General features: G+C 52.3%; 4 protein-coding genes across 5 annotated transcripts; 2 read left to right on the top strand and 2 right to left on the bottom strand.

Moving 5' to 3' along the window:
- The first annotated feature begins 43 nt into the window (after positions 1-43).
- On the top strand, positions 44-7638 carry SLC37A4 (solute carrier family 37 member 4). 2 transcript variants are annotated; one of them, XM_017809632.1, is made up of 9 exons: positions 44-232; positions 322-554; positions 1872-2115; positions 3371-3529; positions 3901-3986; positions 4252-4365; positions 4608-4673; positions 5721-5859; positions 6148-7638. In XM_017809632.1, the coding sequence occupies exons 1-9, from the start codon at positions 85-87 to the stop codon at positions 6312-6314; spliced, it is 1356 nt and encodes a 451-aa protein (XP_017665121.1). In that variant the 5' UTR covers positions 44-84; the 3' UTR covers positions 6315-7638. The 2 variants fall into 2 exon arrangements, with proteins under 2 accessions (XP_017665121.1, XP_017665122.1); XM_017809633.1 differs by lacking the exon at positions 4608-4673.
- Positions 7639-7746: 108 nt separating this feature from the next.
- TRAPPC4 (trafficking protein particle complex 4) lies at positions 7747-9552 on the bottom strand. Its single transcript, XM_017809635.1, has 5 exons — positions 9333-9552; positions 9047-9221; positions 8863-8966; positions 8642-8768; positions 7747-8214 (listed from the first exon to the last, which is right to left on the bottom strand). Exons 1-5 carry the CDS (start codon positions 9505-9507, stop codon positions 8136-8138), a joined length of 660 nt encoding a protein of 219 aa, XP_017665124.1. The 5' UTR covers positions 9508-9552; the 3' UTR covers positions 7747-8135.
- Positions 9529-11464, top strand: RPS25 (ribosomal protein S25). The gene is made up of 5 exons (XM_017809637.1): positions 9529-9636; positions 9795-9890; positions 10290-10473; positions 10870-10968; positions 11382-11464. Exons 1-4 carry the CDS (start codon positions 9634-9636, stop codon positions 10962-10964), a joined length of 378 nt encoding a protein of 125 aa, XP_017665126.1. The 5' UTR covers positions 9529-9633; the 3' UTR covers positions 10965-10968; positions 11382-11464.
- A 316-nt stretch (positions 11465-11780) lies between these two features.
- Positions 11781-14930, bottom strand: CCDC84 (coiled-coil domain containing 84). The gene is made up of 9 exons (XM_017809634.1): positions 14641-14930; positions 14386-14551; positions 14242-14304; positions 14013-14077; positions 13755-13860; positions 13375-13405; positions 12903-12986; positions 12557-12689; positions 11781-12080 (listed from the first exon to the last, which is right to left on the bottom strand). Exons 1-9 carry the CDS (start codon positions 14928-14930, stop codon positions 12038-12040), a joined length of 981 nt encoding a protein of 326 aa, XP_017665123.1. The 3' UTR covers positions 11781-12037.
- Between the last annotated feature and the right edge of the window lie 624 nt (positions 14931-15554).

The raw sequence follows: 15554 nt of genomic DNA, 5'->3' as shown, positions 1-15554 counted from the left end.
GGGGCGGGACTTCCGCGGGGCGGGGCGGGGCCGGTCCGTGCCAAGGTCCGCGCTCCGGTCCGTGCCCGCGGGGAGCGCGGCGCGATGGCGGCCGGCGGCTACGGGCGGTACCGGACCGTGATCTTCGCGGCCATGTTCGTGGGGTACACGCTGTACTACTTCAACCGCAAAACCTTCTCGTTCGTCATGCCCGCTGTCATGGACGAGGTGCCGCTGGGGAAGGACGATCTGGGTGAGTGCCGGTCCCGGCCCCCGCCGCCCCGCCGGCCCCGGGGGGCCGTGCCGCGGGCTGAGGCGCCCCCCGGGCTCTGCCCGCCGTAGGTCTCATCACCAGCAGCCAGTCCGCAGCCTACGCCATCAGCAAGTTCATCAGCGGCGTCCTCTCGGACCAGATGAGCGCCCGCTGGCTCTTCTCCTCCGGTCTCCTCATGGTGGGCTTGGTCAACGTGGTCTTCTCCTGGAGTTCCACCGTCACGGCCTTCGCCGGGCTCTGGTTCCTCAACGGCCTGGCCCAGGGGCTGGGCTGGCCACCCTGCGGGAAGATCCTGAGGAAGGTGAGTGTGGGGAAAGGGAGGGGGAAACTTGTCTCTGCTCTCCTGACCTGTCCTGGCAGCAGGGCTGTGCAGGCCATGTTTGCTCTGAATCCAGAGGAACTTGCACCTCTTCCTGCTCCCTTCTAGCCAAGGAGGTCAGAAGTACTGTCTGTACTTTCTGCTGCCTGTGGAACAAGTTTCTGTGCGCAGGGACCTGCTTATTATAGCAGAGATTCGGTCTGTAGCCCCTGCCCATATGTGCCTCGAGTCTGATTCTGTTTGGTGAGTAACATCCTCTGGTAGCAGAGTTCTGCCCTGTAGAGATGGACTTTGTTGGAGTTAAATATTTTAAGCGTGGACACAGAGGACTGCTCATCTGCTGCTGCGATGGTTTGCTGCAGGGGAGGGGGCAGTGAGCAGAGTTCCATTTGCACGCTCGGGCAACTCAGGAATTCCAAACTGCAGGCTGTTCAGGTATAAAACCAGGTAACGTGGAGGAACAGTGTGAGGTGACTCTCTAAGCTCTGCGTACTTGGGCTTTGTGACAGACTTAAGGGAACAGATAGGAAAGGAGGAAGGAAACAGAAGGAAAGGAGGTTGGTTAGCTTTGTGCTGATCCCTCATGGAAGATATAAAATCCAGGAGTGCATGTACTGCACATACTTGCGGAATGGGGTGGGGCAGAGATGAACAACTGCCTTGCCCTTCTGCCAGGCACCCAGCCTCACCTAAGGGATGAGAAAAGGGCTGTTCAAGATGGTTGCATGCACGGAAAAGAAGGTCCCTAATAACAGAAACATCAGCCATGGTGTTTCCTGAAGACATTCACGAATGTAGCTCTCAGACATTTTCCTGCTGACAAGAATGACCCAGGTGGTTCTGGCTCCTAGTACTTGTTGCAACGCAGAGCCCATTATGCCTGATACTTAATGCAACAGCGAGTCCTAAAGTTACCCCGTGACTCTCTGTATATCCATCCATGGTCCGCAGCCAGCAGACCTCTCCAGGACTACACAGTTCCTAGCAAAGTGAGTACGCAGAACCACGTGCTCTTAAATTTACCTCTCCTGGCCCACGTCTCAGTTTCATGATCTGTAAATGGAAGTGACTCTGAGCTGGCTCACAGTGTGAGCACCTGTCAGGCTCTTATGCTGACACTTGAGTAATGTTTGGAGTTCCCTGCATGACTAAAGTAGTGAAGTGTGGGTGCTCCCTCTACCTGCTTTTGTAGATCAGTGTCTGAATTGCTCCAACCCCAAAGCATGGACCTCAAGGGAGGATTTTCAGGTGTGCTGTCACTCTCTTACACCTCACGCTGTTTTTCTTCTTGTTGCACAGTGGTTTGAGCCTTCTCAGTTTGGGACTTGGTGGGCAATCCTGTCTGCAAGCATGAACTTGGCTGGAGGCTTAGGCCCCATTGTCGCTGCTCTCGTGTCTATGAACTACAATTGGCGCATGACTTTGTCCTCCTCTGGCTTCACCTGCGTGGTTGTCTCTTTTGTTTGCCTTGTCCTGATTAAAAACGAACCGTCGGACGTTGGGCTGCCCAACATTGAACAAGGAGCCAAGAAAGGGAAGAAAGGTGAGCATGTGACTTCACGTGTGACGGGCAGCCATGGGAAAAGGTGCGGTGTCTTCTGTCTGTTCTGGCACAGGTGTGTGGCTCTCGGTGTACAGAGATCCCCATCCTTCCCAGTTCCTGAAATCACAGCTTGGCAGTCATGCGTTAAGGGGTTGATTTTTGGAAGTTTTATTCTCGTAACTGTTGAGCTGCTGCGTTGAACTTACAAATTGTATAAACCAAGGGCCAGTGTGATCCTGTGGGAAGGGAATGGTGTGAGGGCTCCTGAGACTGTTGCAGAGCAGGCAAAGAGCCTGATCTCTCTTAGCCCTGCTCCTCAGCCTGCCAGCAGCTGCCTGTGTGTCACTGAGAAGCTCATGGCTGGCTCTCCCCCTGTGAGTCATGTCTTCCTGCTGCCAGTGCCCTGGTTTTCTTGGGGCCTTGTGCACTCAGATTGTGAGTGCAGTCTTACTGGAGTGCTAGAGAGAGGAAAACACAACAGCAGGGAATGCTTCCTTAAGCCTGACCTTCTGCTCATCTGCATTGGCAGGGGGCAGGTGATTCTCCCCTCACCCCGCCATGGGTTCTCTTGACCCCTGGCTCACAGTGGACTCTGCTCAGTGTTTCTGTCCTAACTTAGGACATCTAGTTAGTAAATGTTTGCTCAGATCACTGAGTGTGGTGATTCTCTGAAAGCAGAACAGGTAGAGGGGAATTGCAACACAAGATTGCTGTTGTATTTTAAAGGCCAATGGAAACTCAGCTTATGTGCCACACTGCCCCATGATGCCTGTGCTGCCAGACTTGACCCTTTTGCATAAGAAAAGAATATTGCTTCCCTGGAGTGTTCTCTGGAGAGAGCAGGTTTGTTGATGTTCTGGAAGACTGATGCAAAAATCAAGGTAGCACCTGAAAGTCAGCATCTTTTTTTGGGTCTGTGCAGTGGCTTTCACAGGCACAGCTTAAAAACTCTCCCAGAGAATCTGGAGAAGCTGATAAATTTTCTAACAACCTTCGTAAGGGGTTTATTGGCAACCACAATACAGAAAATTCCTGGGAGTTGTGTTTTAATTATTCTTTTCAAATCTTTAATGAATGTGGCATAAAATGACAGAAAAGATTCTGAAATCACCAGAACAAGGGGAGGTAAAGCAGCAACTGTGAATATCTCCCTGACTGGGGATGTTCTCGTGCATGGATCTTGCCTGCAGATCTGTCTGTGTGGTTCAGCAACTGTGCTCGAGCTGTGGTAATGCTCCTCCTGACCTTCCTGCAGGTTCCTCCAGTGACAACAGCACCTTGACAGAGCTGCTGCTCTCGCCGTACCTGTGGGTGCTCTCGACAGGCTACCTGGTCGTTTTTGGAGTCAAAACGTGCTGTACTGACTGGGGACAGCTCTTCCTGATCCAGGAGAGGGGACAGTCCATGCTTGTGGGTAAGATGCAAAGCTGAATTTTGCTGCTGTCTGGGAGGTGTTGCCCAGAGCTTGCCTGGGTACAGGAGAAGGACAGATGCCTCTCCACCTGAGGGACTTGTTTGCCTACTTTCTAGTTGTCTGCTTAGATACACGCAGGTGTTTAAATAACTCAGTGATGTAGTTACTGTGTGCACAAAGACCCCCGTGCCAGGACCCTCCTGGGATGGCAGACAGACATTCCTGAACAAGGATGAGCCAGAGGGTCGTGTCCAATAGAGCTGCTCGAGCTCACTGTGAGCTGACAACAGTGGGGCTAGTCTGATGTCCACAGCAGCTTTGCTGTTTATATCAAACCTGATGGGCTGTTCTTTACTTCACCTGTATTCTAGGCAGTTCCTACATGAGTGCCTTGGAGATTGGGGGCCTGGTGGGAAGCATTGCTGCTGGATACCTTTCTGACAGAGCAGTAGCAAGAGTAAGTAATGTGCACCTTCAGGTGTGCTGGGCAGGTAACACAGCATCAATCTGAGCTGCTTCACTAAGGGGCTCGGGCAGGGTGGCATCCCTGTGGGTACGACTGAGAAACAGGCCCATACCCAGTTCTGCCGTGTGCATGGCGTGCTGCTGATGTGCCATCTGTGTTTCTGACTGGACTGTATGGATGTTGTTAGTCACTACAAGTATAAAAGGAAGGAGGTCCCTCCAATTTCTCACTCTCAGCTTTCCTTCCTGTGTTGCAGGTGGGTCTGTCAAGCTACGGGAATCCTCGGCATGCACTGCTGCTTTCCATGATGGCTGGGATGTGTGTGTCCATGTTTCTCTTTCGGGTCACGGTCACAGGCAACTCTCCCAAGGTAATCCACGTGCAGCAGCTGGCCATCAGCTGTAGGGATAGCCCTTGAACGGGGAGGTTTGATGAGAGGGAACCTGACTGTTTTCTTCACCCTTCCTAAGGGTTTCTTTGTTTGTGCTACAGAGAAGCGCTGACTTGGGCTGCTCCTGCTTGGCGTGGGCAGCCTGCCTTACCAGCTGTTTTTGCATCTTCCCTCATGATTGCTAACTTCTTTTCTCCTTTCCTTTTTTATTTCTTCTTCAGGAAACCCACTTCTGGACTGTAGCCTTGCAGCCTCTAGCTGATCTTACAGGCCTAAAAGAACATGAGGTTTCTGCTTGCATTTTTTCTCCCTCTACCTGTTTCTTCTTTCCCTGGTCTGCCTTGCTCCTATCCTGGGAGGTTGGTTAGCACCTCAGACAGAACTTAGAACCAGGGCCCTGAGAAGAGATTACTGTAAGTTTGGTAAAAGAAACCTTTTCTTAAAATAATTTGATTACGCTGACTTTAAAAGTCTAAATATAAATCTTTAAAGTTCTTATAAAGAAGATTCTGAGGACTTCTGTTTGTTAGGTAAAATATAGCCACTTAAGGGGTCTTGTGGGTGAGATCAGGAAGAATGATTCTGCTCTGGCAGATGTATTCCTGCTTAGTTTCTGGCAAGTGTTTTCCTAATTTGTCATTTCTGTTTTATATCTGGAAGATGAGATGGCACTTACTTCCTTCTGGGATTTTTTAAATGGTTTTTACAGTTCAAAAAGCATACTGTAATGTAGGGGTGTTACTTATCCTTTGTTGTGCAAACAAGAGACTGATAATTTTGGGCCAAGTAGGTTTCTTAGAGCATAAGCTAACACTGAAGTTCAGACTGTTGGGCTGTTTTTGGCTTTTTTGGTTCTCAGTTTAGTAGCATAGAGGTAATCAGAGAGAGGTGTCTCACAAATAAAGATGCTCTGATTAGTAGCATGCATCTAAACTGAGAAAAGCTGTCAGTTGGTGTATCTAGGATTATTTATGAAAGCAACCTGATTCACAGCTCTCTCCTGTGCTTTCACGGGGTCATTGCCTGTCTCTGATATTCTGTTTCCTTCTTGCAAATCAGCACAGGATGTGTTACACGGTGTGGGGGGCAGAGCTGTGGGAGGGAGGAGAGCTTGCACTGGCCACAGACGGAGTGGTGGAGATGCAGCTGGGCTGCGTGTATGTGGGGTCTGTACAGGCTTGAGCTCTTTTGGCTGCAGGCCAGGGAGCTGGTGTCAGTCCAAACATGTCAGAACTCCCTGGTACCGTGTGTGGGATCTGAGAACTGTCAGCAGCTGCTGGCTGACAGTGGTGAGGTGCACAGATCCTGTTTCTTATCTTAACTTATTTTGACAGCTGTGGATCCTGACTCTGGGAGCAGTGTTTGGGTTCTGCTCATATGGGCCGATTGCCCTGTTTGGGGTCATAGCCAACGAAAGTGCCCCTGCCAACCTGTGCGGCACCTCCCATGCCATAGTGGCCCTCATGGCCAACGGTGAGTTACACCCATTTCCCCGAGAAACAAACAAAACCCTTGCACGTTCTTGGTGATGCATAGTCTAGCCCCTGGTTGCCAAGTTACTGATCATGGGAGGTCACCTAAGGTGCAGAGATAATGGAGCTGGAAGCCCCAGGGATGCTTCCTGCTGTGCCCAACAGGTTTTGCGTTGGGCTTTAAGTTCAAACCAGGCCTTAGGAATGTTTGTACATGCAAAAGCAAGTATTGGCAGATAAAATTGGTGCACACAAGCATTGCTAGCTTTCTGTTTGTTTTTCCTTGCAGTTGGGGGTTTCCTGGCTGGATTGCCATTCAGTACAATTGCTAAGCACTACAGCTGGGCCACAGCCTTCTGGGTAGCCGAAATCACCTGTATTTGTAGCACAGTGGCTTTCTTCTTCCTGCGGAACATCCGCACCAAGATGGGCCGGATTCCCAAGAAGGCTGACTGAGGATAAGCTGCTCGGTGAAAAGGATGTTCCCACGCTGATGCGAACGATGCTCATTTTTTGTTTAACTAGCCTAGGAGTGAGTTTACCTATTGCTGCAACCTAGATAAAAATGTCTCAGCTTCTCAACCACTGTCAGGTGCCTGAGGGCACAAGGTTCCTGCTACTGATCACTTTTTCCCTTGAGATGTGATAATTCATCTAGTTTACATTTGCAATGATTTTACTGTACCTCTTTCTCACAGCACTGCTGATGAAGCGAGCAGGCTCTGCAGCCTGAGCTTCCCCACTACAAATGGTCTGAAATGACCGGCTTCAGGTGCGCTTACCTTTAGTTTTGTCGTTACTGTTTGTCTCAGCCATGAACTGAGACATTAATCAGTTCAGCTTCGCTGCTCAGGGGCCCCTGAACTGAGCCTTTGCCACCTGTGTCCACCCGGTCCAGCTGCCGTAAGCGCAGCTGTCCCAGGTCACTTGGCGTGAGCTCCGTGTGCACTCGGCCCCAGGACAGTGGCAGAGCAGGGAATTGTGACAACTGCAGTCCAGCCTCGTGGCTGCTCTGACAGCAGTGAGGCTTTAGCTGTACCGGGGAGTAGCTGTTAGGAGCAAGCGAGTGTTGCTGTGGAGAAGCGAATGGTGGGATGTGTTATGGCAGGGCTCTCCACAGCACTTAGGAACAGGCACGTTTCCAGGGAATTCGTGGCATTTAAAGAAGCTCCTTCTAGTGAACTGCTTCTGCCCGGTGTGATGTCTGTGTTCAATGTTAATGATTTGCAGGGGAGGCAGCTGCTGCCAAGTCAGCTCGTAGCGAGTGCTCTGCAAATCAGCCAGGAAAACTGCCCCAGCTGCAGGAATTGCGACAGTAGCCACCGCCAACACACAATTTCTGCAGCTGGGTTTTGTGATAACCTCTATTTGTAGCATTGGCTTTTTTTTTTTCAGTACAAGGTGTGTAGTCTAGGGTGGTTTTGGTCAAGAGCTGCATCTCTCTTGGCAGCAGGCGGTGGCTTACGTTGCCTCCAAGTCAACTGTAGCAGAGCCACTGTGGACAGCCTTGAGCAGTCAGACCCAGCACTCTGCAATAAGTACACTCAGGTTTTTAAATGAGAGTTTGTTGTGTATTCTTGTTTTTCCCCAAAAGGATTTACTGCTTTAGGGTCCTGAAAGAGGCAAGTTCAACTTGTGAAGAACCTGCATACAGGTACTTTGCTGAACAGCTTGGTTGCAAGAGTAGTTAGTCAGCCTTAATTAAAACAATGGAAGTAAATTAAATTTTGTACTTAATTATATGATCTTCTATCTGTGAAATAAAAGTGGAGCAGTGTCACAAGGGCCCCGGTTTTCTTAAGCAAAACCACCAAAACTCATTTATCCTCTTGAGGTGCCACTGGCACAAATGTACCCGCCAACAGAAAGCAAACAGCCATTCATTCACCTCTTTAATGAACACTTATTCTGTACAGAAACTCTCTGCAAGACCATAAGTTAGAGCTATACAGGAAAAATACATATGTACAATTATGACAGGAAAGAAAACCACTGAGTTTGGTAAGGCCATGGACCAGCATCCTCCTTCATCCGAGTGCAGTGGAGCTGCAACAGCAGAATAAGCCCTTGTGGCCCAATGTAAACAGTGCTAAGAAATCTGTTTAAGGTAAGTTTCACAACAAAGGTGATAAAATGGTATCCTGGGAGATAATGAAGCATGTTTTGGGGATGTGCAGTCTCTGCTGTGGAGGGGAGAGCTCTGTGAGAGGCCAGCCAGGGAAGAGAGAGGCCCCACTCTTCAAGAGTAAGGAGTCTGAGCAACAGGCAAGGCTTTCTCTATGATCCAGGTCCGAAAGGTCCAGCTTTCTCTGCCACCTCCAGAGCAAGTTTCAAGTTCTGATCAAACAACTCACACCTGAAACAGTCAGAAAAGCAAAAGGGATGACTTTACCTATGGACCAAGCTAAGAAAGATAAGATCTCCACATCCTTTGGCTCTGCATCCTTCAAGGAGAGATCTGGGAAGTTGTGACACAACTCACTGTTGCTGAACTTTGGCTCGGTCCTTAATTAAGATTAAAGCTCTTTCTATAGGCCTGAGTGTTAAGTTAGGACAGCAGGGTGAGTGCCAAGGAAGTGTACCTCCCACTTCCCTAGCACAACAGCGCCGGAAAGAGCTCAGGTCAGCGTCCTGTCCCTGCAGCAGTGTGCTGTGGCTTCCCCTTCCCTCAGCCTTTGGGTCTGCTTTGCTACTTCACTTAAGGGCTGTCTGCATTTGTTACTGCCCAGGCAGAAAGCAATGAGGGGTTGCAGCCGGGTTACTAAAAGTGGGCTTTTCCTTACCTGATTGGCATCTCCAGGGAGTAGAAAGGATTCTTCAAAGCGAAGTCAGAGTAAATCTCATAGATTTTGCGGAGAAGAGCATCTATCCCCGTCTGTCTCGGGTCAGCAAGAACCATGAATTTGATCCCTAGAGCCATAATGCCAGGAACATAAGGAAGGCCGAGCACAGTGACAGCCCTGGCACAGCAGAGTGGTGCTGGGTGCCTGGGGCCGGACTGTACCTGTCAGCGTCTGGAAGCAGTGCAGTTTGAAGGTGTCAGTCTCGAGCATCTCGATCCCGGAGCTCCCAACCTCGGGGGACAGCTGCGATCCGATGGCGAACAGCCTGTGGGCACAGGACCTTCAGCGCCCCTCACCACCCCTGCCCGTGGCATCCTCGTCCCCTCACGGCCCATCCTGACTCACGAGTGGAACATGGAGGCCAGCATGAGCTTCTCGTTGGAAGAGAGGCGGTGGCGGCCGAAGCGGATGGACACCGGGTAGTTGGCGGGGTTGCCCAGGAACTCCAGCACGTCCTTCCCGTCCGCCGTGAAGCGCCCGTTGACCTCGGCGCCGTTGATGGCGAGTACGGCGTGACCCACTGCGGGGACAGCGCGGGGGCATCGGTCAGTCTGTCAGACACTCAGTCAATCTGTCACTCACTCGCTCACTCACTCAGCCCGGCCTGGCCGGCCCTCCCCACCCGCCGCACCGCGGATGCCGTCGCGCTGCCCGAAGGCGACGACGACGCGCTCGTCGTGCGGGCGCAGGACGAGGTCGAGCGGGAAGCTGAACGTCTTCTCGGTGTCGGCGCGGGGCGCGTAGTGGTCCAGCTGGTAGATAAGGCCGCCCGCCTTGTTCACCACGTAGACGCTGAAGATCGCCATGGCCCTGCCCCGGCAGTGGCACCGCCCGCCCCGGCAGTGACGCGCGGCCCGCCCGGGGCCCGCCCACGCCGCACGCCGGGCCCTTCCTTTCTCGCCGACATCTTGCGGAGCAGCCGTGCCCGCACCATGGTGAGCGGGGCCGGGCCGGGGCGCGGGCGGTGGGACGGGCCGGGACCCCTCGAGCGGCGCCGGCGGCTCCCTGAGCAGGGCGGGAACCCGTGCGGGGCTTCTCGGGGGGCGGCCCCGCGCCCCGACGCTCACCCCCCGCCATTCTCCCCTCCTCGCAGCCGCCCAAAGACGACAAGAAGAAGAAGGACGCGGGCAAGTCCGCCAAGAAGGACAAGGACCCGGTCAATAAGTCCGGCGGCAAAGCCAAGAAGAAGGTGGGAGCCGGCGGGGCCGAGGGCTCGGGGAGCGGGCGGGGCCGCGGGCCTGCCGCGGGCGGCGTGGCCGGGCCTTGAGCGCGGGTGATGGCCGGACGGGGGCATCGTGTTGTTAGAGGTGCAATCTCTTCATCTGCCAACGAGTGGGACATAACGGTGTTAAAACCGAGTAGCAGAAGGCTGTAGTCCTTTTATTTGCAGATACTGTAGGTATTATTTGCAACATTTTCGTTTAAAAAACATTTCGTTTACAAAGGCCATTTTGTGCATCTCATTAGTAGTTTAATATGATATGGAAACATTTGATGGTGCAGTTCTTGGGGCATCCTTAAACTCGATCTTTTGTTCTTGTTTAGAAGATGGCTTATGGGGCATTGTTCTCTTTCTCTTTTCAAGTAGAAGTGGTCTAAGGGGAAAGTCAGAGACAAGTTGAACAACCTTGTCCTCTTTGACAAGGCCACTTACGACAAACTGTGCAAAGAAGTGCCCAACTACAAGCTCATCACACCTGCAGTTGTCTCAGAGAGGCTCAAGATTCGAGGCTCCTTGGCTCGGGCTGCCCTCCAGGAGCTGCTCAGCAAAGGTGAGCACTCAAAACTGGAAAAACAGAAAGCTGCTTCTGCAGACTCGGCTATTTTCTTTTCCTTGCTCATTTAGCAGGTTTCCTACAGCATCTGAACTGCTCCATGTGCAAATTGACATGGTTTTGGGGAGCCACTGTCTTAGCTTGTGTTTCAGAAGTGCTCCAAAGTATGGAGCAGCAGTTCTGCTGCATGCAGTGGCATTGCTGTACTAAGAAAGTGCTCCCAGAAGGACAGGCTGTGACGTAACTGCTGCCAGATCAGAATGAAAGCCTCGTATAAGCTGCTACGCTCTGGTATTTCATCTTGCACGTTGTACTGCCTCTCTAGGAGGGAGCACAATGTCCTTGGCATGTGTCAGTATATGCATGCTCACATAATTTCCTTCTTTTTCGTAGGTTTGATCAAACTGGTTTCCAAGCACCGCGCCCAAGTGATCTACACCCGAAACACGAAAGGTGGAGATGCGCCTGCTGCAGGGGAGGATGCATAGGGAGGTGAGGCTGGGCGCTGAGGAGGAGCTGAGTTGTGCTATCAGAGCTAGCAGACAGAGCTGGGTCGTGCTGTCCGAGCTAACAGATGGCTACGTGCTGTGTAGGGGGCAGCTCTTGCGTGGCTGGGGTGGGCTGTTCTTCCAGACACTCGAGAGTATATTGTTTGCATTCTGAGTGACGTTCTGGGGGGCGTTACTGGAAACATCGGTTCTCCAGAATTAAAGAGCAACTGGTGATTCTGTCCCTGTGCCCATCGGATGAGGGAATGTGAGCTGCAGGGCAGTGGATACATGTCCTCCCTGCTATTGCAGGGCACCACGGCCAAGTGTTCCTGCTGGAACAAAGCTCTCAGACTGTTTGCATTGTGCTACCCTGCTTTGACCTGGTTTTCTGATTTGGGACTTCTTGCTTTGCAGGTTCTCCAGTGACCTTATCAACAAGGGGTCATATGTAGATGCACGTAATAAAATTACTGATATAATTTTTCTTGCTTTTCCAAGAATGTGTATGTTTCGTTACTGATGCATTATTAATAGTGGATTCTGGTACCAGTCATGGCTGTCGTCCTCTACCAGCCAGTTTTTGCCTTTACACAGAGTTACAAGTGTACTGTGAACGTGCTTTTATATTGCAAAAAGGGAAGGAACTTTTGCATCACCTACAGCAGCCAATCGTATTAAACCACGTGAAACAAAGAATGTTAGAATTAAGGAAAGCAGTATAAATTGGAATGAAAACATCTGGCACCTGGCATTAGTTGCCTGCAGAGCAAACCCTGCATTTGAAATGAGTTTCAATTGGTCTACAAACACAGGGACATTTTAAAAAAAAACTTTATTTCTCAAAAAATTCGTTAATGGGATGTCATGCTCCATGTCAGCGTAGGCCACTGGCAGCACTTGTTGTATAAAACAGGCTTTCTGATAATGAAGATACAGCATCTGCAGTAGCCTGTCCTTACTGGCAGGACATGTAACAGTACTGAGGTCACCTTGCCTTCAGGGGACCAAGCACAGCTACCTACAGTCCAGCTTTCCACAACAGAGCTGCATCTTTGGTGTTTTTCATCTGATCACCTTTTCTTCTTTTCCCCTGATTCAGTTCTAAACTGGTGCCTGAAAGAGAGCATAGAAGTCAGATTGCAGCAGCCTTTAGAGAGAGAGAGAGAATGAACACTGCCTCAAACAAGTAAGACAGTGCTGTGCACAGTGTTTTAGCATGGGAGTTCACTCAGTATTTTTATTACGTCAGTGGGCAGTAGCAGGCTCTCCAAGTAGCTGACACAGTTCTGGCACATTAAAAGTTGCCAGTGGAACAGTACCTGGGTCTGAAAGGTGAGCCAAGCAAAATGAGGCAGGTGCCTTCACGTGTGCAGCCTCTACAGCCATGACCATGCTTCACCTTGCAAGCCACCCCTTTGGTGCTTCAGGGCAAGAGTGACACTGCCTGGACTGAGCACTGCCTGACGTAACTCAAGCAACAAGACATCTTATGCTTGCTGCTACCACAGAGCCTGCTCCAGGAGTAGCTTGCATGGACAGAAACCACAAACCCTCCACTTGGCATCTACCTGTGTTGCTCTGAAGCTCACCTGGATTGCCACCTCCTGCCGTGATTCCAAACCCGCCCGAAGGAAGGAAGCCAGCTGTCGCTTGTCTGAGAGGTATGGTCAAAGTTGGCACCAACACGTTCCGCTGGGAGCTTTTTCAGCTTCTGCTTCTCCTCTGAAAAAAAATAAATCATAGAATTGTAGAGTGGTTTGAGTTGGAAGGGAACTGGATGATCATGTGGTGTGGATAGGGACACCTTTCTCTAGACCAGGTTGCTCAAAGCCTCAAATGTTTTGTTCAGCAAAAGTTTTTCAGTCAAATTGCTTTTAGTTCTCTAGTTTGGTAAAGTGACTGTAAAGTTAACTGAAAGGTGTGCAAGCTGCTCACTTTGTCTGAGAAATTCCTCATAGGAAGGTCCAATCTCTTGTTTGGTTCCATCCTCTTCTTCTGTTAACCATGGAGGTTTTGCTCCTAGAAGTCACAGGGAACACTTACTTAGCCACTGAAGTTATCCTAAACTGAGATAGGGAAAAGCATCCCTTCTTCCCCCATCCCTCTGCTCACCCTACCAAGCAAGTGGCAAAGGAAAAGTCTGGGTGTTGTAAGAAAAAGGAGCTGGTTTCCTCAGTTAAGGCCACAGCAGATCATACCCTAAATCTTACACTTCCCACAGCAGCAGTACTAACAGAATTTTCATAACACAGAAGTGTTTTCTTCTCCTCTAGTATGTCAAATATTGCCAGGAGAGTGAGCACCTCCTGGTTATGCTGCAACTGCTTCAAAACTGCTTTAAGTTATCCCTGTTAAATATGCAAGCCAAGAGGTAGCAACCAGTGAGTTGTGATGCAGGTGCTATTACCTGTGTGGACATTTCCTTTTCCTTCTGTTTCCTGTTAAAAGAAACATAAAATGCTAATGAGAATCTGATGTTTAAGAGTATCTTTGAACAGAAGGGTATTGTGTGCCTTCCCTTCCAGAAACACGTTCTGTTACAGAAAGACAGAGGGAAGCTGTTCTCTACTTTCTTTTAGGAGCATTTGTTTTTTTCAGGGCATATTAGTGAACATTTACTTAATGAAAGTTAAGAGTGGATAACTGAAACTGGACTAGCTGCCTGCCCAAATCCACAAAGCTGTTTTTTCTGTGACAGGGACTGCACTCCTTGTTTTGCTTTGTGACACATGCTGTAGGAGAACTGCAGTTAAACTGAAGTCATGCTTGTTAGGCAGTCACCCTTACCTGGTGGCCAATGAAGGTCAGAGCCTGTCCTGTTTCCATCCAGGATAAGTCAGGTCCTGTCTGCATCCCGCTCAGGCCGGGCTGCTCTGCATTGTGAGAGGTGTCCCTGGAATAGAGGCCAGTGCTTACTGTAGTGTAGACAAGAATTTGCCAAGGATTATAAGATCCTGGTGATAACAGCGTCAACTCTGGCAGCTGCCGTGGCCTCACTGGATGCTTTGAGTAGGAACAGGTCAGCCTAAGGGAAGCAGTGCTCACCGTTCAGGTCCTGCGGGGGGGCTGCAGACAGAAGGTCCTGCACAACGTTCTGCCTCTGTTTGAAGCTGAGTGCGATTCAGGAAAAAAGGAACAGTATTTCTGGTACTGAGCAAAGCCCCCACCCGGCTGCCCCCAGCCCCTCCCGAGCGCACCCGGTTCCAGTAAGGGCACGCAGTGCGATGCCCGGTCCCCGCCGGGGCGCAGCCAGGGCAGGATACAGCTCACCGACCTGGAGCGCGGCCTGCACCGTCTCCCGCTGCCGGCGCTCGGCCTCCCGGATGTCGGCCGCCATCTGCGGGGACAGCGCGGGTGAGGCGGGGCCGGGTCGCGGCGGGGGCCGGACCGGGGTCGCTGCGGGGGCGGCAGGCGGTACCTGGTGGATCCGCTCCTCCTCCCGCTGCTGGTGCTCGGCCAGCGCCCGCTCCAGCGCCCGCGCGAACTGCTCGTACTCCTCGGTCGGCACCAGGCACCGCTCCCGCAGCGCCGCCTCCGCCCGGTTCTCCCGCCAGAACCGCGCCGTCTCCCGCCGGTGCTCGGGCCTGCGCGAACCGGGACACCGTCAGCGCCGGCCGTGCCGCAGCAGCCCGGCCTGCGGCAGCGCTAACCCGCCCGGTCCCTGCCCACGCACCCGGCCAGATGCCGCAGCAGCCCGGCCTGCGGCAGCGCCAGCCCCCCGCGCCGCCCGTCCCGCCGCACGCCGCGCCCGCAACACGGGCACCAGACGCGTCCATCGTGCTCCGCCGGGTCGTAAGGCCGCACGGCAGAGCCCACATCGGCCGCCGCCGCCCGCGCCGCCGCCGCCGCCTCCTGCAGCCGGACCAGCGCGTCCCGCAGGCGACGGCGGTGCCCCGCGCTGTAGCGGTGCCGGCGGCCCGTGAAGGCCGTGCGGCGGCACAGCCCGCAGTAGTGCACGGCCATGGCGCGGAGCCGCGGGCGCAGGCGCGGCGGCAGAGCCGGCCCTCGGAGCGCAGCGGAGCCGCCTCAGTGCTGCCATCCAGCGCTGCGGGCCCTGCACACCGCGCTGAGCGCACCCACCGGCCCCCGGCGCTGCCGGCCGCGGCACTGGCAGCCGCCTGTATCTCTGCGACCTGTATCTCATGTCCAGAGACGGGCAGCGAAGCTGGTGAAGGGTCTGGAACGCAAGTCCTACGAGGAGCAGCTGAGGGAGCTGGGGTTGTTCGACCTGGAGAAGAGGAGGCTCAGGGATGTCCTTATCGCTCTCTACAACTCCCTGAAAGGAGGTTGTAGTCACGTGGGGATCGGGCTCTTCTCCCAGGCAACCAGCAATAGGACAAGAGGATACAGTCTTAAGCTGCTCCAGGGGAGATTTAGGTTGGACATTAGGGAGAATTTCTTCACAGAAAGGGTGATTAGATATTGGAATGGACTGTGCAGGGAGGTGGTGGAGTCACTGTCACTGGAGGTGTTTAAGGAAAGACTGGACATGGCGCTTAGTGCCACAGTCTAGTTGACATGGTAGTGCTCGGTCATAGGTTGGACTTGATGATCTTGGAGGTCTTTTGCAACCTAAAGGTTTCTGTG

This window comes from Lepidothrix coronata, unplaced genomic scaffold (genome assembly GCF_001604755.1).
Source record: "Lepidothrix coronata isolate B3197 unplaced genomic scaffold, Lepidothrix_coronata-1.0 Scaffold27, whole genome shotgun sequence".
NCBI lineage: Eukaryota > Metazoa > Chordata > Aves > Passeriformes > Pipridae > Lepidothrix > Lepidothrix coronata.
This window is presented reverse-complemented; position numbering and strand designations above follow the sequence as displayed.